The sequence below is a fragment of the Schistocerca cancellata genome, chromosome 12 (genome assembly GCF_023864275.1).
Source record: "Schistocerca cancellata isolate TAMUIC-IGC-003103 chromosome 12, iqSchCanc2.1, whole genome shotgun sequence".
In the NCBI taxonomy this organism is placed as follows: domain Eukaryota; kingdom Metazoa; phylum Arthropoda; class Insecta; order Orthoptera; family Acrididae; genus Schistocerca; species Schistocerca cancellata.
This window is the reverse complement of record NC_064637.1, coordinates 151804032-151829122: the sequence shown is the minus strand read 5'-3', so window position 1 is coordinate 151829122 and position 25091 is coordinate 151804032. Positions and strand designations below refer to the sequence as shown.

The 25091-nt window shown below is 42.5% G+C and overlaps 1 protein-coding gene across 1 annotated transcript in view; it reads right to left on the bottom strand.

Moving 5' to 3' along the window:
• The window catches only part of LOC126109605 (mucin-5AC-like), a 297865-nt gene that overhangs the window by 46760 nt on the left and 226014 nt on the right, over window positions 1–25091 (bottom strand). Inside the window, exons 4-5 of the mRNA XM_049914648.1 lie at window positions 19783–20555; window positions 9243–10090 (exon numbers count right to left, since the gene is read on the bottom strand). Coding sequence (XP_049770605.1) covers window positions 9243–10090; window positions 19783–20555 — 1621 coding nt within the window. The remainder of the gene's footprint in view (window positions 1–9242; window positions 10091–19782; window positions 20556–25091) is intronic.

Here is a 25091-nt window from a genome sequence, read left to right as displayed (position 1 = left end):
TAGACTTAGAGAAAGCTTTCGACAATGTTGACTGGAATTCTCTCTTTCAAATTCTAAAGGTGGCAGGGGTAAAATACAGGGAGCGAAAGGCTATTTACACTTTGTACAGAAATCAGAGGCAGTTACAAGAGTCGAGGGGCATGAAAGGGAAGGAGTGGTTGGGAAGGGAGTGAGACAGGGTAACAGCCTCTCCCCGACGTTATTCAAACTGTATATTGAGCAAGCAGTAAAGGAAACAAAAGAAAAATTCGGAGTAGGTATTAAAATCCATGGAGAAGAAATAAAAACTTTGAGGTTTGCTGATGACATTGTGATTCTGTCAGAGACAGCAAAGGACTTGGAAGAGCAGTTGAGCGGAATGGACAGTGTCTTGAAAGGAGGGTATAAGATGAACATCGACAAAAGCAAAACAAGGATAATGGAATGTAGTCGAATTGATAATGGAATGTAGTCGAATTAAGTCGGGTGATGCTGAGGGAATTAGGTTAGGAAATGAGACACTTAAAGTAGTAAAGGAGTTTTGCTATTTGGGGAGCAAAATAACTGATGATGGTCGAAGTAGAGAGGATATAAAATGTAGACTGGCAATGGCAAGGAAAGCGCTTCTGAAGAAGAAAAATTTGTTAACATCGAGTATAGATTTAATGTCAGGAAGTCGTTTATGAAAGTATTTGTATGGAGTGTAGCCATGTATGGAAGTGAAACGTGGGCGATAAATAGTTTGGACCAGAAGAGAATAGAAGCTTTCGAAATGTGGTGCTACAGAAGAATGCTGAAGATTAGATGGGTAGATCACATAACTCATTTGGAGGTATTGAATAGAATTGGGGAGAAGAGGAGTTTGTGGCACAGCTTCACTAGAAGAAGGGATCGGTTGGTAGGACACGTTCTGAGACATCGAGGGATCACCAATTTAGTATTGGAGGCCAGCGTGGAGGGTAAAAATCGTAGAGGGAGACCAAGAGATGAATACACTAAGCAGATTCAGAAGGATGTAGGTTGCAGTAGGTACTAGGAGATGAAGAAGCTTGCACAGGATAGAGTAGCATGGAGAGCTGCATCAAACCAGTCTCAGGACTGAAGACCACAGCAACAACAACAACAACAACAACCGTGAATATCAGAAATCCGGTAAAACATCAAATCTCGGACATCGCTCCGGTCGGAAAAAGATCCTGCAAGAACAAGGCCAACGACGACTGAAGAGAATCGTTCAACGTGACAGAAGTGCAACCTATCCGTAAATTGCTGCAGATTTCAATGCTGGGCCATCAACAAGTGTCAGCGTACGAACCATTCAACGGAACATAATTGATACGGGCTTTCGGAGCCAAAGCACACTTGTGTACCCTTGATGACTGCACGACTCAGAACTCTACGCCTCGTCTGTCCCCGTTAACACCGACATTGGACCGCTGATGACTGGAAACATATTGCCTGGTCGGACGAGTCTAGTTTCGAATTTTATCGAGCGCATGGACGTGTCCAAGTATGGAAAAATGTTCGTGAATCCATGGACCCTGTATGTTGGCAAGAGGCTGTTCAATCAGGTGGAGGCTCTGGGGCGTATGCAGTTGAAGTGATATGGGACCCCTGACGCGTCTAGATACCACTCTGACACTTGATACGTTCGTAAGCATCCTGTCTGATCACCTGCATCCATTCATGTCCATTGTGGGTTCTGGCGGACTTGGGGAATACCAGCAGAACAATGCGACACCCCACACGTCCAGAATTGCAACAGAGTGGCTCCAGGAACACTCTTCTGAGTTTCAACACTTCCGCTAGTCACCAAACTCCCCAGACATAAACATTACTGAGCATATCTGGGATGCCTTGCAACGTGCTGTTCAGAAGAGATCTGCACCCCTCGTAGTCCTACGGATTTATCGTCAGCCCTGCAGGATTCACGGTGTCAGTTCCCTCCAGCACTACTTCAGACATTAGGCGAGTCCATGCCATGTCCTATTGCGGCACTTCTGCACGATATTAGGCAAGGGTACCAGTTTCTTTGACTCTTGAGTGTAGTTTGAGCATAAAGCGAGTTTCGAAAAAGAAAACTGTTTTTCTACTCCCAGACTACCAAAAACTTTGTGTATATGCAAAGACTGTCTTAAGACATATTCAGAACTGTACTAAATGTGCCAATTATAAAAAATTATATATATATATATATATATATATATATATATATAATTTTTTATAATTGGCACATTTAGTACATATATATATATCCCCTCTCAGCTTCCTTCTTAACTAAATAAATGTGTATCCTGTAAAAAATTTATTTTTTTTGCACAAATCGAGTGTTGCAAAAACTGTCCTCAGTTGGTGGCCGGGGGTCGAAGCTACACGACAACGAATAATACAGGCGAAGCTGGAGGGCGAGTGTCCTGGGGCCACATCCTCAGCAAGAGCGCTGCCGACAGCAGCTCGCTGTCCGTAGATTGACATGAGTGGGGCACAGGCCAGACACAGTCTGTGATGTTAAGAGGGGCCACGTGAGCCCTCCGTGATGCGGCAGAACAGCCTGGCGGTACACGCCTGCTGCTGCAGAGTGGGTCCGTTCACCGTTGTGCTGACTGAGCTCTTGAGCCACAGAGCTCTTGGACTGGACCTCTGTCAAGTTATTGCTGTTCTCCAGGAATACAATATTCATTCCCAATATGGAAAAAAGGCATGGTGCACATTTGACGGCAAGGTATGTCAAATAAACATTTTTAGGTTCAAATGGCTCTGAGCACTATCGGACTTAACATCTGAGGTCATCAGTCCCCTAGAACTTAGAACTACTTAAACCCAAACTAACCTGAGGACATCAGACACATCCATGCCCGAGGCAAGATTCGAACCTGCGACCGTAGCAGTCGCGCGGTTCCGGACTGAAGACATTTTCAGGAATGCCTTCAGAAAAGTGAAACCATTGCAAAAATTAATTTGCGAAATGTCGGCCAAATAGCCAAACGAGGCAAGCCATCCACTGATGGTAATTACATACAGAAGTGGATTTTAAACACAGATGAAGAACTGTTTCCCGATAAAACCACAGAATGTGAAGCAGCCACTCTTTCAGCAAATGAAGTGGTGCGTTAAGTTGAAGATATTCCTTGTAATTTACCAAATCAGTTGCAAGAAAAGGCACCTAAATTTGCTTCGTATCCAATTGCCATGGAGGTACCTACAGACATCTCTGCTACTGTACAAAAGCTATTGATTTTTAGAGGTATTAAGACGAGTTAATAATGAACTAGCAGAGCCGGCCGGTGTGGCGGTGCGGTTCTAGGCGCTTCACTTTGGAACTGTGTGACTGCTCCGGTCGCAGGTTCGAATCCTGCCTCGGGAATGGATGTGTGTGATGTCCTTAGATTAGTTAGGTTTAAGTAGTTTTAAGTTTTAGGGGACTGATGTTAAGTCCCATAGTGCTCAGAGCCATTTGAACTAGCAGATCTGATTTTCTTACGTGGTACCCCCCAATAGGTGAGGTATTCCTTCAAGGGTTACAGTTAACTTTAGCTGAAGAGAATTATTTTTAGGTTTGTCAGCTTAAATGTGTTACAACAGATTGAGGGGGAGGGGGAATTATGTGTGGCAAATACGGAGCTCACGACCGCGGTTGAACACATAAAGTGAAGCCAATGGTGTTGCGATGTTCTTGACAACACAATGCATTCTTCATCAGTAACCACTCCGTGCAAAGTCAGTGGATATGTCAGTTGTGTCTCTGAGAAGAGGGAGAATCTCTGTCCGACGATCTCCCATACCAAATGGCCCCAACTGAGATTCGACACTTGATATGTGGCCCTCATAGTCTAGTAATTTGGAGTCTCCAGCTCCAGGGTAAGTATTCTTGACTCTGCACTCACCATGACGCTGAAGAACGGAGAACCCATACCACTGCTTGGTACACACACAACTCAACTTTGGCACCAAGTGTAAACCAACACTATAGGTGACCGCCAATAAAATGTTGTTTCTACTGTGTCGATTATTACCCACTGTGTTATGTCTATTATTCTAGAGGTATTCTGTGATTTTTCTTTCAAGAAATACATGAGCGTATAGCGTACAAGCTGCCGGTGACTGCGACAGTTTTCTTCTTTTTATCGTCCATGCTTTCTTATACATAAACTACTTTCGAAGTTCCAAAATGTACTAGAATAAATAAAATGTCTATAAAACGCCGCACTGTACAATGTACCTGTGGTGAGACAGTCTCAATTCCTGAAATCCATCGCCCGTGGCCTCTGACCTGCCAAGGAGCACAACAGTCCTGGATCTATGGATAAAACATGAAAATCCGCGGCATTACGCCACACACAGACAGACCCAGCCTGTGGGCACATCAGGGAGACCAGACCCGACAAGGCAGGAACCGCACGTTAGTGGGAAACTATGGGCTTCAAATCGGTAGGGCTGATCCGTTACAGATACACATAGAAGTGACCTGTGGTTTTGGCCGTCATGGAAGTCCACTCGTGTGGCGCAGACACCATGTTGACGAAATGATACCTCGGTGATTACGCACGCAACAGATAACTTGCACAAATACTCTAGGAATCAATACTAATGAGGATAGGTAGCAACTCACCATAAAGATGATCGCTGAGCCACAGACAGGAACATTGAAAAGACCATCACACTCTCGTAACTAAATGTTTGGCCATAGCCTTTGTCAGAAAACGAGAGCGGACACACATTCGCACAATCACTCAGACACAACTCATGCACACTTGACCGTTGTTTCCGGCCGCTGCGTCAACACTCTCTGAGAATCAGATCCAAACAAACCACTCCTCACGCCTCCCTGCCTCACATCGGCAGCTCCCGGGCTAACAGCAAGTAATGGTGGCAGCACTGACTGCAAGGTGTGGGGAAGGATGGCAAGGGGAGAAGCAGTAACAATGAGAGAGTGGGGAAGCGGCGCAACAACTCAGTTGCGCCCAGCCAGAGACGAAGCATGACATCTCAGTAAACAAACAATTTCATGCTGTTGAGACAAAATGAGAGATGAAATGTATGATGAGATAAAAGAAATTATTCAGATAGTGAACGGAGACGAAAATTTAATAGTCATGGGTGACTGGAATTCGATTGTAGGAAAAGGGAGAGAAGGAAAGGTAGTAGGTGAATATGGATTGGGGGTAAGAAATGAAAGAGGAAGCCGTCTGGTAGAATTTTGCATACAGCGTAACTTAATTATAGCTAACACTTGGGTCAAGAATCATGAAAGAAGGTTGTATACATGGAAGAATCCTGGAGATACTAGAAGGTATCAGATAGATTATATAATGGTAAGACAGAGATTAAGAAACCAGGTTTTAAATTGTAAGACATTTTCAGGAGCAGATGTGGACTCTGACCACAATCTATTGGTTATTAACTGTAGACTAAAACTGAAGAAACTGCAAAAAGGTGGGAATTTAAGGAGATGGGACCTGGATAAACTGAAAGAACCAGAGGTTGTACAGAGTTTCAGGGAGAGCATAAGGGAACAATTGACAGGAATGGGGGAAAGAAATACAGTAGAAGAAGAATGGGTAGATTTGAGGGATGAAGAAGTGAAGGCAGCAGAGAATCAAGTAGGTATAAAGACGAGGGCTAGGACAAATCCTTGGGTAACAGAAGAGATACTGAATTTAATTGATGAAAGGAGAAAATACAAAATTGCAGTAAGTGAAACAGGCAAAAAGGAATACAAACGTCTCAAAAATGAGATCGACAGGAATTGCAAAACGGCTAAGCTGGGATGGCTAGAGGACAAATGTAAGGATGTAGAGGCTTATCTCACGAGGGGTAAGATAGATACTGCCTACAGGAAAATTAAAGAGACCTTTGGAGAAAAGAGAACCATTTGTATGAATATCAAGAGCTCAGATGGAAACCCAGTTCTAAGCAAAGAAGGGAAAGCAGAAAGGTGGAAGGAGAATATAGAGGGTCTATACAAGGGCGATGTACTTGCGGACAATATTATGGAAATGGAAGAGGATGTAGATGAAGATGAAATGGGAGATATGATACTGCGTGAAGAGTTTGACAGAGCACTGAAAGACCTGAGTCGAAACAAGGCCCCAGTAATAGACAACATTCCATTATAACTACTGACAGCCTTGGGAGAGCCAGTCCTGACAAAACTCTACCATCTGGTGAGCAAGATATATGAGACAGGCGAGATACCCTCAGACTTCAAGAAGAATGTAATAATTACATTCCCAAAGAAAGCAGGTGTCGACAGATGTGAAAATTACCGAACTATCAGTTTAATAAGTCACGGCTACAAAATACTAACGCGAATGGAAAAACTAGTAGAAGCCGACTTATCTTAGAGGAAAGATTAAGGAAAGGCAAACCTACGTTTTTAGCATTTGTAGACTTAGAGAAAGCTTTTGACAATGTTGACTGGAATACTCTCTTTCAAATTTTAAAGGTGGCAGGGGTAAAATACAGGGAGCGAAAGGCTATTTATAATTTTTTGTACAGAAACCAAATGGCAGTTATAAGAGTTGAGGGACATGAAAGGGAAGCAGTGGTTGAGAAGGGAGTGAGACTGGGTTGAAGCCTATCCAAGATGTTATTCAACCTGTATATTGAGCAAGCAGTAAAGGAAACAAAAGGAAAATTCGGAGTAGGTATTAAAATCCATGGAGAAGAAATAAAAACTTTGAGGTTTGCCGACGACATTGTAATTCTGTCAGACACAGCAAAGGACTTGGAAGAGCAGCTGAACGGAATGGACAGTGTCTTGAAAGGAGGATATAAGATGAACGTCAACAAAAGCAAACCGAGGATAATGGAATGTAGTCAAATTAAATCGGATGATGCAGAGAGAATTAGAATAGAAAATGAGGCGGTTACAGTAGCAAAGGAGTTTTGCTATTTGGGGAGCAAAATAACAAACAGATGATGGTCCAAGTAGAGAGGATATGAAATGTAGACTGGCAATGGCAAGGAAAGAGATTCTGAAGAACAGAAATTTGTTAACATCGAGTATAGATTTAAATATCAGGAAGTCGTTTGTGAAAGTATTTATATGGAGTGTAGCAATGTATGCAAGCGAAACATGGACGATAAATAGTTTGGAGAAGAAGAGAAGTTTTCGAAATATGGTGCTACAGAAGAATGCTGAAGATTAGATGGGTAGATCACATAACTAATGAGGGGGTATTGAATAGAACTGGGGAGGAATTCTTGGCCCAACTTGACTACAAGAAGGGATCGGTTGGTAGGACATGTTCTGAGGCATCCAGGGATCACCAATTTAGTATTGGGAGGGCAGCGTGGAGGGTAAAAATCGTAGAGGGAGACCAAGAGATGAATACACTAAGCAGATTCAGAAGGATGTAGGTTGCAGTAGGTAGTGGGAGATGAAGAAGCTTGCACAGGATAGAGTAGCATGGAGAGCTGCATCAAACCAGTCTCAGGCCTGAAGACCACAATAACAACCACAACGAGACAAAAACGAGATTTTTCCAGCGTTTTTATTTCGAATTTCCCTGATATATTTGAAATTCCCTGATATTCTCTGATTTCCGGAACTTGTGGCAACCCTGATACCTGTGGACATATGCATTCACTGTCCTGTAAAACGCGCTAGTAGCAAAGATGCGTCTAGTAAACAGAAAGCTTTTTGTGTTTCACAGTCTGCAAGGACTGAAATTGTTACTGTGCAACCTTCGTTGCGTATTACGTTCCACTTGGTTGGCTGCCGAAGAACAAACAATAGTGGGACATCCACATCGGAGAAGGAACAATGTGTGTAGGGCTGCATATCTGTAAAAAGCACCGTTGTGGAATGGAGCGATCAGTTCCGTGTTGATCGAGTTCGACACAGAACGCCGGTTGATCCACTACGGACAAATGGGAGAAACTCGAGCACCGCCCTGTAGTCCTGGTCACTCGCCATGTGGTTATGAAGCCTTCGATACCTTGAAAAACACCTTTAAGGGCTGACGAGTCCTATCGAACGAGGATATGCAGCAAAGCATTTTGATATTTTTTCTTGTTGTGGGCTGCATTATCTTCTCCCAAAATATGGAAATCAATGAGCTTGCACTAGAAGACACGTGTTTCACAGTATTGAAGACGAACAAGCGCGCATAGCTCTTAAGTATTCATTTTAGAGCCCCAAAGACGTTTTTTCTTGTTTAGGTATAAAGAACCTATCCCCGAAGTTTGTAAAACTATTTTTTCAAACACCCTGTAAAACGTGAGATTTCAGAGATGGGCCCCAGTGCAAAGAACTTAAAAGCACTATCTGAATTGTTCCAACAGCATTCCCATAATCGCACCCTACCGTCTGACTGACTGAGATATTTAGCTGGAGGAATGCTAGCGCCGACCGTTGTGGCCCAGCAGTTCTAGGCGCTTCAGTCCGGGACCGCGCTGCTGCTTACGGTCGCAGGTTCGAATCCTCCCTCGGGCATGGATATGTGTGATGTCCTTAGGTTAGTTAGGTTGAAGTAGTTCTAAGTCTAAGGGCGTGATGACCTCAGATGTTTCAAGTCCCATAGTGCTTTGAACCATTTGAATGCTGTCGCTAGACATGATCCCACCTTAAATAATGACTCTAGGAAATGCTGAGAGAGAGAGAGAGAGAGAGAGAGAGAGAGAGAGAGAGAGACTGACCAATTTGGACTTATGCTGTACACAGAAGATGGTCTTGATCATCGTCATCATCAGCCATTCATCATTCACTATTGGATAGACGCCTCTTTCAAATTTATCCACACATAACGATCGTCAGCGACATGGAGGTCCTGCTTGTTCCTCTTTGTCTTTATGGCTTCAATCCATCTTCCGTTAGGTCGTCATATAGGTCTTTTATTATCATGACGAATCAAACGCATAATCCTCTTTGCCCATCTCCGATTATTTCGGTTCGCCCGATCGAAGTGTTTCAATTTTGCAAAGTCACTAGCGCATCATGAAGTCCTGTCTCTTCTCCAACACATTTGTTTGTTTTTCTGTCCCTTCAAATAATGCCGAACAGGACTCTTTCCATTGCTTGCTGGGCAGAACATGATACAATTGTAAATAGAGGCTTCAAATGTCCCACTCGATGACCAAGGCAGCATTGGGCAGACTATACATCGTAACCCACAGATTGTAAGACTTCATCCCAACATGGCACAAGACTATAATGGAAATGATGGATACCTATATGATCCCTCCATACTTCTGCAATTAAAACTATGGAAAAAGCAGAAGCTTAATCATGGTAGAAATGGACAAATTGGAATACTCACCTGTATGCACGTTTGGATGCTGTAAAACTGGAACACTGGCTCTGTTGCCAGCACTTGCAGGAGTGGTGCCTGCATGGGTGATGGTCTGAGTCGATGGAGTTGTAGCGATTTCAAGTGGAGCTGAAGGTCCCCCATGGACGGTGTTGTCAAGTGTTCCCTTTTCTACTACGTGTGTGCCATTGGAGCCTTGTGGCTGTGATGCAGCAGCACCAGTTGTGTTGGGGCTGACTGCTGCGGATGCTGATACATTAGTGCTGGTTGCGGTGGTGGTGGATGCACTGGAATGGATGGTGGTGATGGGAGTGGGCGGTGCAGAGGTGGACTGAAGGGTGCCTGGCGATGGTATGGTGTCCTCATGACGTCCATGGGCCAGATCTTCGCTTGTGAGTGTCAGGGGTCCTCCTGTATCTTGCGCACTTTGGTTCGTGGAGCTGAAGTCTTGATCAGAATGCATAGGTACATGGACTACAGAACCACTGGCAGTTGGATGGTTATTGCTTTGCCCCAATGGGCTTGCAGACCCTCTGCCTTCGCTGGGGGTAGTGGACACTGATGAGGCAGTCGTTACTGGGTCAACACTGTGATTGATCGATGGACTCAGACTGGTGACAGTCTGCCCCCTTTGGGGCTGTACTGTGGAGGTACTGGTGGCCATTGTCAGGTCTGTGATGGGAACTGGTGGCTGTGAAGTCATGCTGGTGGTCACGCCGCTGGCAGCAGTGGACGCTGTGGCGACAGAACTTCTCACTGGTCCTGCTGGGCCTCTCGTTTGGCTGGTGTCCCCATGCTGGTCACTATGTTCCTTCATGGCAGGTGTCTGTGAGTCCACCTCAGAGTGGCCGATATTGCTGTGGACAGTGAAACATGGTATAAAAGTATATTCCTGTAAATACAACTCTGTATTGCGTTTTACAAGTCACTCACTAGTCTATATACAAAAGGAAAAGTCCTGAGCGATTCACTGACTCATCAATGCCCAGCCCAAACTGTTAAGGATAGAAACTCGTGATTTGGAGATGTTAGTCTTATACTGTAGGCAATTTTTATGAAGGGACTTTCGAAATTCCACACCTAAAAGGATGAGGTAGATGTTGGAACTTTTTTTTCACAAATGACGCTATAAAGGCAATTTTGGAAACTAGAACTACAAAATTGGTATTTGCTTCTAGGCATGCATGTTTCGGCATTATGGGGAATTTAACCCATATGGAGGTGAAATGTGGGTGAAAGTTTTATTTGGAAATAAATCATTATTAAAGAACTAGTAAAAGTATTTTTAAAGGTAGGTCTATGAAAATTGGTATTTGGCTTAGAAATAAAAAAAGGGGTTTCATTGCTTTTGTAAAACATTCCTTTTGGGGATGTTTTATGAAATATTCCATTTTAAAAGCTAAATTTACGAAAATCTGAATTTGCCTTCTTGGTTAGAAATAAAAAAATACTTATTTTAATGTTTGGAAATTGAACGACTATGCGGGTGAAATTGGGGCTGAAATTTTTATGTTCATATTTCATAATGCAATCATTTTTGAAGATAAATCTACGAAAATATGTTTGTAGAAATTAAAAAATACACATTTTACCGGTTTTGGATACTTGGTATTTGGCTTCTCAGTTAGAAATTAACAAATACGTATATAACTGTTTTCGGAAATTCAACCCCTAATGGGGTGGAATAGGGCCAGATTGATTCACTGACTCATCTTTGCCCAGTCCAAACCACTAAGGATAGAAACTTGAAATTTGGAGTGGGGACTGGTCTTACACGGTAGGCATCGTTTAAGAAGGCAATTTCGAAATTCCACCACAAGGAGGGTGAAACAGAGGAAATGTTTTTTTAAATGTCGCTATAAAGGCAGTTTTGAAACTAGAGCTACGAAAATTGGTATCTGGTCTCTTCGTCAGAAATAAAAACTAGTCTCAGAATTCTTCGTAATTCGATGTGTCAGGGGGTGAAGTGGTGGGTGAAAGCATTTTTTCTGTTTTTTGTTTTATTAAATCATTACAAAGAACTACTAAATCATTTTTGAAGTAATGTCTGTGTTTGTGATACTTAACTTCTGGGTGAGAAATAAAATAAGTAAATAAATTTGTTTCAGTGCTTCGGGGAATTCAACCATAATGGGTGAAATAGGTGATGAAAAGTTTTATAAAACTATTTGATGAATATGAACAGTGCAGCCACCTGTAATGTATAAAAAGAAGCGTTTCAATAAATTCCAACTTCCTGCCTGCAGCTTCGCTCGTGTAGACCAGGTACACTGTTTTTAGATCATTGTCGATTCGAACATGACCAATGTGTGTATGAAAATATAAATTCAATTAAATTTTTTAAAAGTTGTGCAAATCTTATGTGAGGAATTGTTTTATTTAATTTTAGTACCTTGTCTGCAACTTAGGTTGCGTAGACTAGATATGCTGTTTGCAGAATGTGTAGATTTACTTATGATCAACATTCAAATCTGACTGAAGAGAAACAAAACTAAATCCGTGGAGACCAGACTATGCGAGCGAAGCAGCAGGCGGTAAGCTAGTTTTCTGTAACTGTGTCTGAAATCAATTTTGTTTATGTTTAGCCTACTATTATCAAAAGTGAAGGCTTACATACTCAGTACCTTGAAGTTTTCTTTGGCATTAATGAGTTTTTACACACACGCCTCAACAGTTCTGCACATTTCCTGAAACAATCCTAAACAATTGCAACTTCAAGTTGCAGCACGTTGTGAGCCTGAGTAAAATAACGTGGCAGCTCTTAAGATATTTCTGTTGCGTGTGGGCTGCCGAGCTAGCTGCTCAGGACAGTTTTCACGGAACGTTTTCAAAAGTTGCTGCATTATGCCGGGCAAAATGAGGTCCGATATGATATCAGGAGATATCTCATGACTTTTGTCACCACAGTGTATGCACTGACATGTTTAATAAATATCCAAACTGCAACAATTACGTACAAGGAAAGAAAACAGTCCCAATGGCTACCTCACACGGTACATTATCTAAAAAGAAAATTACTACCAAGCGAAGCATTCCGAGTTTAGCCTATTCAAATCTATAGCCCGATTAAAATTACTTGAAAGTTGACACTTCATGTGTCCTCCATTCAGAGTGCTCTACATCTTGCCTGAACCGTTCGGCATTGCCAAATTGCCACAATAATTAGTTCACTTCCAGTTCAAAGTCACGCTTTTTTCTTGATGTGTTTGGATTCCGATTCCTGGGTCTGGCCCTTTTACTTCGTATTTCATCACTCATGATAACCACACACAAAACACACACACACACACACACACACACACACACACACACACACACACGATGCTAACGAAATGGACAAGTTTCATGCAGAGCACTAACCAAACACTACTGGATTTTTCTTCAGCATCGTTGATGTAGTTCTCACACAACGAGGCGCCAAAGAAACTGGTACAGACATGTATATCCAATACAGATGTATGTAAACAGGGAGAATATTGCACTGCGGTCGGCAACGTATATATAAGACAACAAGTGTCTGGCGCAGTTGTTACAATGGCATGTTATCAAGATTTAAGTGAGTTTGAACGTGGTGTTATAATAGGCGCACGACCGATGGGACACACCATCTCCGAGGTAGCGATGAAGTGCGGACTTTCCCGTGCGGCCACTTCACGAGTGTACCGTGAATATCAGGAATCCGGTGAAACGTTAAACCTCCGACACTGCTGCGGCCAGAAAAAGATCTTGCAAGAACGGGACCAATAACGACTGACGAGAATCGTTCAACGTGACACAAGTGCAGCCCTTCCGCAAGTTGCCGCAGATTTCAGTGCTCGCCATCAACAAGTGTCAGCGTGCGAACCAATCAACGAACCATCATCGATATGGACTTCTGGAGCCGAATGCCCACTCGTGTACCCTTGATGCCTGCGCCTCGCCTTGGCACGTCGGCACCGGCATTGGACTGTTGATGACTGAAAACGTGTTGCCTGGTTGGACGAGTGTCGTTTCAAACTGTATCGAGCGGATGGACGTGTACTGGTGTGGAGACAACCTCATGAATCCACAGACGCTGCATGTTAGCAGGGGACTATTCACGCTGGTGAAGGCTCGGTAATGGTGTGTGGGCGTGTGCAATTGGAGTGATATGGGACTCCTGATACGTCTAGATACGACTCTGACAGGTGACACATCTGCATCAATTCATGTCATTTGCGCATTCCAACGGACCTGAGCAATTCCAGCATGACAATGTGACACCCCCCTCCCCACGTCCATAATTGCTACAGAGTGACTCCAGGAACATTCTTCTGAGTTTAAACACTTCCGCTGGCCACCAAACTCTCCAGACATGAACATTATTGACCATATCTGGGTTGCCTTGCAACGTGCTGTCAGAAGAGATATCCACTTCCTCGTCCTCTTGCGGATTTATATACAGCCTTGCAGGATTCATGGTGCAAATTCCCTTGAACACTACTTCAGACATTAGTCGAGTCCATGTCACGTCGTGTTGTGGCATTTCCGCGTGCTCGCGGGGGCCTACGCGATATTAGGCAGATGCACCACTTTCTTTGGCTCTTCAGAGTATAATCAGAGTGATAGACATGCAGTAGATAAGCTTCGAACGACACTGCGTGAAGCCGAATTTTTGAAGGCTGTCAATTAATCACCTCGACTAAGACACCGCCCCGATAGCTGAGTGGTCAGCGCGGCGAAATGTCACGCCAATGGAAAGGGTTCGATTCCCGGCTGGGTCGGAGATATTCTCCGTTCAGGGACTGGACGTTGTGTTGTCCTCATTATCATTTCATCATCATCAGTGGAAGGCAATGGGAAACCGCCACTGGAATCAATTCCCTAAACGCCTGGAATCACTTTCCTAGAGGCTCATGCGGTGGACCTCTCTGACGAGGCTTCCCCCATGACAAGACCTGCCGTGAGGCAGAACACAAAGTTTTTTCTAAGACACCAGTCACAAACACGACGACGTTTTGGAGAACACTGAAAGGTGCAGTGGAGCGAATAAAACTGACGTGCAAAAAGGGTGAAGGTGCGAATCTCTTTTTATTTTTCTAAATCTGATCAAAAGAGTCAGATAATAATTTCTATTCAATTAATTCGTTTATATCTACCTTTTTAGTATTTCTAATACTTTGCTGCGTCAAATTCTACACTCTTGTTCTTATTTTTCTTTCTATTATCCTGTTTTCGTTTGGAATCTGCTTCTGCGGCCTACAACCGTAGCAAGTGTGAACCTAGTTCCAGGTAACTAATGACAGCGAAAATTACTATCCACGGGTAGGGCAAAAAACTGAAACTTATCGGTGGAAGATGTTTATGCAAACAAACATGTTGTGAAACGTTCTACTTGCGATTGCACGCAGAGGTTAGCCTTAAAACTACGAACGAAACGATCGTGATTTTAGTTCTGTCACAGATCGCCGTTTTCTTGGATACATTGTACGTCACGAGGTAGTGGTTAGATTAGGATTAGAGTTTAAATTCAGAGCTACAAAAAGCGTCGTCTGCTGCAGTTCAACCATTGGTCACTTAAAATCATCTGCCGGCACAGCATCTCCAATTTCCGCCATACATCGCAGCGGCCGATTCCAACATCGCTCCGCCTTACACATTAACGGCATTTGTCAAGTGACCCGCCATGTTTGCGTGTCACGTACGAGGGCTGTTCAAAAAGTAAGGTGCCTTTCCAAATTGCGAGGGCAACGTACATTCGATTATCGATCTTCTTCTTTGTTATATTGGTAACATGTCCCGAACATATGATTACAGCTTCAAGTTTACAGCATGCTTCGTTTGTTTTTGACAGATAGAAAGGTTAGACGTCTTTTAGTGAGCTCGGCGATTTTCGTTGTTGTTGTTGTGGTCTTCAGTCCTGAGACTGGTTTGATGCAGCTCTCCGTGCTAAACTATCCTGTGCAACCTCCTTCATCTCCCAGTACCTACTGCAACCTACATCCTTCTGAATCTGCTTAGTGTATTCATCTCTTGGTCTCCCTCTACGATTTTTACCCTCCACGCTGCCCTCCAATGTTAATTTGTGATCCCTTGATGCCTCAGGACATGTCCTACCAACCGATCCCTTCTTCTAGTCAAGTTGTGCCACAAACTTCTCTTCTCCCCAATCCTATTCAATACCTCCTCATTAGTTATGTGATCTACCCACCTAATCTTCAACACACCACATTTCGAAAGCTTCTATTCTCTTCTTGTCCAAACTATTTATTCTCCATGTTTCACTTCCATACATGGCTACACTCCATACAAATACTTTCAGGAACGACTTCCTGACATTCAAATCTATACTCGATGTTAACAAATTTATCTTCTTCAGAAACGCTTTCCTTACCATTGCCAGTCTACATTTTATATCCTCTCTACTTCGACCATCATCAGTTATTTTGCTCCCCACATAGCAAAACTCCTTTACTACTTTAAGTGTCTCATTTCCTAATCTAATTTCCTCAGCATCACCCGACTTAATTCGACTACATTCCATTATCCTCGTTTTGCTTTTGTTGATCTTATACCCTCCTTTCAAGACACTGTCCATTCCGTTCAACTGCTCTTCCAAGTCCTTTGCTGTCTCTGACAGAATTACAATGTCATCGGCGAACCTTAAAGTTTTTATTTCTTCTCCCTGGATAGTAATACCTACTCCAAATTTTTCTTTTGTTTCCTTTACTGCTTGCTCAATATACAGATTGAATAACATCGGGGAGAGGCTACAACCCTGTCTCACTCCCTTCCCAACCACTGCTTCCCTTTCATGCCCCTCGACTCATAACTGTCATCTGGTTTCTGTACAAAAAATTATAAATAGCCTTTCGCTCCCTGTATTTTACCCCTGCCACCTTTAGAATTTGAAAGAGAGTATCCCAGTCAACATTGTCAAAAGCTTTCTCTAAGTCTACAAATGCTAAAAACGTAGGTTTGCCTTTCCTTAATCTTTCTTCTAAGATAAGTCGTAAGGTCAGTATTGCCTCACGTGTTCCAACATTTCTGCGGAATCCAAACTGATCTTCCCCGAGGTCGGCTTCTACCAGTTTTTCCATTCGTCTGTAAATAATTCGCGTTAGTATTTTGCAGCTGTGACTTATTAAACTGATAGTTCGGTAATTTTCACATCTGTCGACACCTGCTTTCTTTGAGTTTGGAATTATTATATTCTTCTTGAAGTCTGAGGGTATTTAGCCTGTCTCTACATCTTGCTCACCATATGGTAGAGTTTTGTCAGGACTGGCCCTCCCAAGGCCATCAGTGGTTCTAATGGAATGTTGTCTACTCCCGGGGCCTTGTTTCGAATCAGGTCTTTCAGTGCTCTATCAAACTCTTCACGCAGTATCGTATCTCCCATTTCATCTTCATCTACATCCTCTTCCATTTCCATAATATTGTCCTCAAGTACATCGCCCTTGTATAGCCACTCTATATACTCCTTCCACCTTCCTGCTTTCCCCTCTTTGCATAGAACTGGGTTTCCATCTGAGCTCTTGATATTCATACAAGTGGCTCTCTTTTCTCCAAAGGCCTCTTTAATTTTCCTGTAGGCAGTATCTATCTTGCCCCTAGTGAGATAAGCCTCTACATCCTTACATTTGTCCTCTAGCCATGCCTGCTTAGCCATTTTGCATTTCCTGTTGATCTCATTTTTGAGACGTTTGTATTCCTTTTTGCCTGCTTCATTTACTGCATTTTTATATTTTCTCCTTTCATCAATTAAATTCAATATTTCTTCTGTTACCCAAGGATTTCTACTAGCCCTCGTCTTTTTACCTACTTGATCCTCTGCTGCCTTCACTACTTCATCCCTCAGAGCCACCCACTCTTCTTCTACTGTATTTCTTTCCCCCATTCCTGTCAATTGTTCCCTTATGCTGTCCCTGAAACTCTGTACAACCTCTGGTTTAGTCAGTTTATCCAGGTCCCACCTCCTTAAATTCCCACCTTTTTGCAATTTCTTCAGTTTTAATCTACAGTTCATAACCAATAGATTGTGGTCAGAGTCCACATCTGCCCCTGGAAATGTCCTACAATTTAAAACCTGGTTCCTCAATCTCTGTCTTACCATTATATAACCTATCTGATACCTTTTAGTATCTCCAGGATTCTTCCATGTATATAACCTTCTTTTATGATTCTTGAACCAAGTGTTAGCTATGATTAAGTTGTGCTCTGTGCAAAATTCTAACAGACGGCTTCCTCTTTCATTTCTTAGCTCCAATCCATATTCACCTACTATGTTTCCTTCTCTCCCTTTTTCTACTGTCGAATTCCAGTCACCCATGACTATTAAATTTTCGTCTCCCTTCACTACCTGGATAATTTCTTTTATGTCATCATACATTTCTTCAATTTCTTCGTCATCTGCAGAGCTAGTTGGCATTTAAACTTGTATTACTGTAGTAGGCGTGGGCTTCGTGTCTATCTTGGCCACAATAATGCGATCACTATGCTGTTTGTAGTAGCTTACCCGCACTCCTATTTTTTTATTCATTTTAAACCCACTCCTGCATTACCCCTATTTGATTTTGTATTTATAACCCTGTATTCACCTGACCAGAAGTCTTGTTCCTCCTGCCACCATACTTCACTAATTCCCACTATATCTAATTTTAACCTATCCATTTCCCTTTTTAAATTTTCTAACCTACCTGCCCGATTAAGGGATCTGTCATTCCACGCTCCGATCCGTAGAATGCCAGTTTTCTTTCTCCTGATAACGACGTCCTCTTGAGTAGTCCCCGCCCGGAGATCCGAATGGGGGAGTATTTTACCTCCGGAATATTTAACCCAAGAGGTCGCCATCATCGTTTAATCGTACAGTAAAGCTGCATGCCCTCGGGAAAAATTGCGGCTGTAGTTTCCACTTGTTTTCAGCCGTTCGCAGTACCACAACAGCAAGGCCGTTTTGGTTAGTTTTGCAAGGCCAGATCAGTCAATCATCCAGACTGTTGCCCCTGCAACTACTGAAAAGGCTGTTGCCCCTCTTCAGGAACCACACGTTTGTCTGGCCTCTCAACAGATACCCCTCCGTTGTGGTTGCACCTACGTTACGGCTATCTGTATCGTTGAGGCACACATGCCTCCTCACCAACGGCAAGGGGAGGCGATTTTCGTTATTATATAAAAAAAATGGAGCAAAGAATTTGCATCAAATTTTGTGTGAAAAATGGAATCACGTGCTCTAAAACACTTGAAATGTTGAGAGTGGCATATGGTGAACCAGCTATAAGTAAAAAAAAGATGTTTACAAGTGATACAAGCTGTTCCAAGATGGCCGACAAGATTCTCTGGACGCCCACATCAACAACAGATGATAACGTCGTAGCTGTGAAAAAAATTGTTTTGGAACATCGTCGAATTACCGTAAGACAAGTTGCTGCATACCGGTTGGTTCGTGTCACGCAACTTTTTTCGGATGTGAGACGACTGTGTCAGCGAAGTTTGTTCCAAAACTTCTCTGTTGTGATCAGAAGAAGCGTCGCATGAGCGTAGCCCAGGAGCTCTTGAATGACGTCAATGGTGAGCACGATTTGCTCAAAAGGGTGATAACTGGTGACAAAACATGGGTTTGCGGTTATGACGTCGAAACCAAAGTCCAGTCGTCCCAATGGAAACATCCCGGAGAGCCAAGACCGAAAAACACGACAAGTTCGATCAAATGTCAAAGTTTTGTTCACCGTTTTTTTTTTTCCTCCAATTGCCGCGGCGTAGTGCATCATAAATTTTTTCCTCAAGGTCGTACGGCCAATAAGGAGTATTACCTTGACGTTATGCGCCGCTTGCGAGAAGCAATAGGGAAAAATCGTCCGGAATTGTGGAAAAACAATTCATAGCTTTTGTATCACGACAATGGACCTGCTCGTTCATCATTGCTTGTGAGAGATTTTTTGGCCAAAAACAACACGACAATCATGCCTCGGCCACCATATTCTCCGGATTTGGGCCTCTACGACTTTTTCCTGTTCCCTAAACTGAAGCGATCTATGAAATGACGAATATTTTCAGCGATTGAGGAAATAAAAACTGCATCACTGGAAGTATCAATAAGTGGTTATGTGTGAAGTGCTTCGAGAATTAGAAGAAACGCGCGGCTACCGCCGTCGGAGGTTCTAATCTTCTCTCAAGCGTGGGTGTGTGTGTGTTGTCCTTAGCCAAGTTAAAGCTAGATTAGGTAGTGTGAAAGCCTAGGGACCGATGACCTTAGCAGTTTGGTCCCATAGGAACTTACCACAGATTTCCAAATTAGAAGAAACGTTGGCACAAGTGTATTATATCTGAGGAGGATTACTTTGAAGGGGACAACATGAATATTGATGAATAAATAAATATTTTTTTTACGAAAATATAAAGTCACCTACCTTACGTTTTGAATGCATCTAATATAACAGAGTGATAGCCGGCAGCGGATGTGGCAACACTGTAGCAACAAGTGACGGCTGGCAACTATCAAGTAATCGGACTATTGGGAGCCGATCGGCCAACTTACAGTAGACACACAGTACAAGAATACACACTGTTTGTACAGTACATTTCATCTTACCTGGGACTGCTACCGTCGTTTTTGGGTTCAGCGTGAACAGCCACTGGTGGAACGCTATGTGGCTCTTCAACCTGGCTAGAAATGGTGTTCGACTTTTCATGTGCCGACTCTGACCCATTCTTCGAGGATTCCTGGTTAGTACCAGTCGCTTCTGTATGGCTTCCGGAGGGTCGAGGCTGTTTCCCTGCACTGGAATGTGGGGCATCCCTCGGGGTAGTGACAGGTAGATGAGCACTGCTCTCAGCATTTGGCTCGGATTGAGTGTTATTGGCACTACTTCCCGGAGGCCCTACTGGCTGCTTCCCATTTGTCAACGTATGGCCGGTACCACTGCTAGCTACAGCCGGAATCGCTGGAGAGTTGGTCTGATTGCTCTTGAGTGCCCCAGTTCCAGTCTTCCCATTTCCTTTGGCTGCCACGTCCGGAGACGCACTTTGCGAGGCCTGTTGTCGATCCTGTACAGAGTGGTCTTCAGCTGTGCCTGACACCTTAACACTCCCATTCGAATGTACACTTGCTTCACTTTGGCCAATATTTACAAGAGGACTCCCAGGAGAAGTGTTCTCAGGCGAGGATGGTGATCCACGAGGGCGTCTCACGTTCTTCTGGACACCAGATTCTTTCTTCAGTGCATTATCAAACCTGCCAACTGGTCTGGAATCTTCAGCACTGCCCAGGTCAGTATAAATATCCGCTGCAGAGTCATTACTGATGATCTTGATGCAGCGTAACTTCTTCGAATCCGGGTCCCGCCTCCAGCCATTACAGCAGACCTGATAGATTAATAGAATTTGTAGTAATAATACCTTTTTATAGGGCAGCATAACCAGGAATTATGTAACATAATACAAATTAATTGTTACACTTAAACAAGTGCTTACCAGCTGCAATAAATACTTGTTAAACTAGGTGCAAGACAAAAGGTTGGACTATCAACTGCCATTTTTAATATTTACACTGACTTCATACTTCTCTATGGAAATGTAAAGTAATAAAAGGAATTATGGTGAATGAGAAATAGCTGACTGTGCTTCTGTTTGCAGGTGATATTCTTATTATTCAGAGGACTGAAGATGATCTCCAAAGGTCGCTAGACCAGAAAAATTGAATAGCAAGATGTACAACTTAAGGATCTTAGTAATAAACGGCAACAGGAGGAAAATATTAGTCAGCTCAAAAACTGATTTAGGTAATTCCGATATAGAAAACAAAATACACAAATTCCAAGCTGTATGTGGTTACCATTAGCAGAATGTTGTGCTGTAAAGTACAAAAGATATTTGCCATGACATAAATACATCTAGACATAAATGTTCATCTTCACTGCATACTATTGTTTTAGCAATAGAAACTAGTTTATCTCAGATTTTAAGAATCTTTGGATTGATATAACCAAATGACTGCGAAAGTGTTAAGCTGTGCTGTACTTGTTACTGTCTCTGTGCACCAGACAATGATGTTACCAACAAAAACGTAAGCAAATGCACTAACTAAATGTCTTATCATAGTTACCGCGTAATGTACACACTATGAAATATTTATCTTCCAGAACATGCGTCTTTTTCGACGCATAAGCTCACTGGTACACTCAGCAAAGGAAACTAATCTTACTTCATTTAATTACAATGTAAAAGTAACTAAAATGCTCCTGATGACGGCAGCATGTTGCCGAAACGCGTCATTCTAGTAAAATATACCGTAAAAATTTTGTTAACTCTGCAACTCTGTACCATTTACAAGGACATATTGCGCCATTACTTTATTTCCTGATTTGGGAGGGTTAAGTTGGAATAACCTGGAGCCAGATTCCATGGTTGAATAATCTTTGTTTGTCGAACGTTAAACGATCAAGGTCTTGTGCTGACGTTAAACGATCAAGGTCTTGTGCTGGTCTTCCTGAAAAAGACATTCAAAAAGTGCACTAAACTGTAAAAGGAGAATGATGAAAGATGACTGTCTCAAGCACAACTTTCAAAACTGAATTTATTCGGTGTATTCTAAATTGCAGATATCTACATGGATATCCTGTTTATGGATCAATCATCTCTGTAAGGGTGACTGCCTTTAACTCTTTAGTAGGAGACTAGGAGTCCATGAGGAAGCACTTTGGAGGGGCAGCTATGGGGGACCAATGTGAGGCAAACGCGCCACATTCTCTGAGCACGTTTACGAGGGCGTGATGAAAAGTAATCCCTGCAACAATTTTGTGTGAAAACTCATAAAACTTTTTACATGAAGCAAACATTATAAACATTCTACAATTTGTTCTTCACGTCTCCATAATTACTTCCCAACGCAGTCACCTTCGCGATGATCACGTTTTTCCCAACGGCATACGAGTTCGTTGATACCATGACTGCAGAATGTTTGACTTTGCTGACAGAGCCACAATCTCACATCTGCTTGCACTGCTTCATCACTATCGAAGTGAAGTCCGCAACTGTGTTCTCTAAGTTTCGGAAACTGATCAAAATCGGACGCAACCAAATTACGAGTGTTTGGAGGATGATCCACGACAGTGAAACCAAGGCGTCGCAGCGTTCGTGTGTGTGTGGTCTGGCACTGCCATACTCTAGGAGAGGTGGTCCATGTGCGGACGAAATCATCGAATTCGAAACTCACTACAGCAGCTGCTTCTCAAGCAATGACCAATACACACCGCCAGGTTGCAAGCAACAATTCGTAGTCCTCTATAGTGCGCGTCATTTACGACGGCGGCCGAGTTTAGGTTCGTTCTGCGCATCTGACGTCACAAAACACAGTCAGCCAATGAACAGAGAACGACGTTGCCAGACCTCGACTGTAGTGTAGAGCACGGACGAGTGTCTTCAGTTTTAGAAACGTTCAGTCATAAATAAAGTAATTGAACAAAAGCAATATCATGATAGCAGACTTTCTTTTATAGAAAGTTTGAAAAAAGCATTATTTATATCAATTGCTTCATATTCTATTAATTAATTAAACCAAACAAGCAATAAGCCTCCTAATTCAGGCGATAGCAAGAAAAGCTGTTTGTATCATTCTCACGAACCGCTTTTTCTCAATAAAGAACAGCGGTAATTGTTTATTTCCTATTGTACTTCGACGAAACGTAATTCATAGTGACACCAACAGGTTCTGTCGGTATTTTGAGTGATATTTTAGAGTCCTCCAGAAATCCTACGAAATAAGGATCTGCATTAACGTAGTGGTTAAGGCGTTTGGCTGCTAAGCGAAAGGTTCTAAGTCCAAACCTTGTTCGGTGCTTAAAATTTTCTTTATTTAAAAACAATATCAAAGTGCATTACTTCATGAATATTATTCGTTTGAATGTAATTTTTTGAAATTTCTAGCGCTTTGTCTGTTCCTTATAATCATAATAAGTTTTCGGTTTTTCTAATTTTGTCCTCCAATATTTCTTTTCACAGCAATTAAAAACAATGAAAAGGCACACATACAATATTCATGTTGTCTGTTTTGTTTGTATATCTTCTCTTCCGCAGTCGCTGTTTTACTGTTCATATTGAGATATATTCTTTTGCGACAGTATTAAAAGTATTATTTAGAGCAAAATTTCGGCTCGTACTTTGCCGAGCTACTTGATTGTCTGACGCAATTCTTTGCTTCGCTGCTTTGGCAACATCATCATATCCAATGTTTTCGTCAACTGATCTATGTTTTGGCAAGTATTTGCTGTCCATTGTGACAAACACAAATTGTTTTCGCACTGCGCCTCACTGACAATATATTTTCGTTTCTGTGTTTTAGTACGTTCACAATTCAGTTTTGTGTACTTCGCCAACTTTGTTTTGATCAGAACTTTGTAGAAAGAAGCGAAATGACTCTGGTATAAATAAAACTTTTATTACAGTCGCGAAAGACGGAATATTTCTCAATATTACATACGACACCTATCTGGTTAAAAATTAAATGATATATTATTATACAGTAAATTTTATATGAAATTTAGGTATCTTGTCCACATTTCATTCTCAACATTGTGGCAATTAAAATCGACCATACGGAAAGTATACGCTATGGACTTTTACCTCTGCAAACTCTTCAAAATTTCGTGCAATGGTTTACTACATTTAATGCTGCACATTAACTGCGTTGAACATCGAAACAAAATTAAGTCATTTATGGGGGGAGGTATCAGTGAAGAAGATGTGTAAAAATCAAATTTTTGGGCCAAATAGTTTTTGTAAAATCGAATGACTAGTGTGTCACAGCAGTCGGAATACCATGTGTCAGCACAGGCGAGCAGTGCAGTGATAACAAAATCGCATACAACGCGGAATGCGGGGAGCACGTCTCTGTAGCAGCGAAAGGGTTAATACGGCCGTGGTGGCTTTACTTCATAAACTGCGCGTTCCCCCCTAAACGTTAAGTTTGCGAACTATACTGTACTATGGCGCTGCTTCTCTCGGCGCGTGCGTCGTTTGCCACTGGCAACGCAGCAATCTCCCGCGTCTGGGCGGGCATGCGCGAGCCGCCAAGGTAAAAGAATTGAACTGTAGTGTTAAGAGAGCTGCAAATACGTACACATGGAGAATAGACATGTAGAAAATTAACAATTTTGTTTCATTTAAAAAGCTTTAAGTGCTTTCACATAAAAAATTCGGAGGCATTATTTTTCAACACACCCTCGTCGATTGAATGCACAGAGAAGGGTCTAGTTGGATGCCAACGATTGAGATTGGATGGAGGGTGGGGTGCTGTAATGGTTGAGTAAGATCTGAGTAGAATTGAGGCCAGAGTTTCTTTTTCATACTCAGATCTCGTGCAATAAATGTGTGGCTATTTACTGATTCTAAATGCGATACTTGACGTTGTGGTATTTACACAGAGGTGACGAAAGTCATCGGATATCGCGTAATATCGTGTCGGACTTCCTTTTCTCCGACGTAGTGCAGCAACTCGATATGAGAAGGACTCAACAATGGCAAAAGTGTTCTCAGTTCAGGATTTTGGGCACGAACTGACATCTCGATTATGTCTCACAAATGTTCGGTAAGTGGTCAAATCATTCGACCGAGTTGTCCAGAATGTTTTTCAAACCAATAGCGAGCCGGCCGGAGTGGCCGAGCGGTTCTAGGCGCTACAGTCTGGAACAGCGCGACCGCTACGGTCGCAGGTTCGAATCCTGCCTCGGGCATGGATGTTGTGATGTCCTTAGATTAGTTAGGTTTAATTAGTTCTGAGTTCTAGGGGACTGATAACCTCAAATTAAGTCCCATAGTGCTCAGAGCCATTTGAACCATGTTTGAACCAATAGCGAACAGTTGTGGTCTGACGACGTGGTTCATGGTCCTTCATAAAAATTCCAC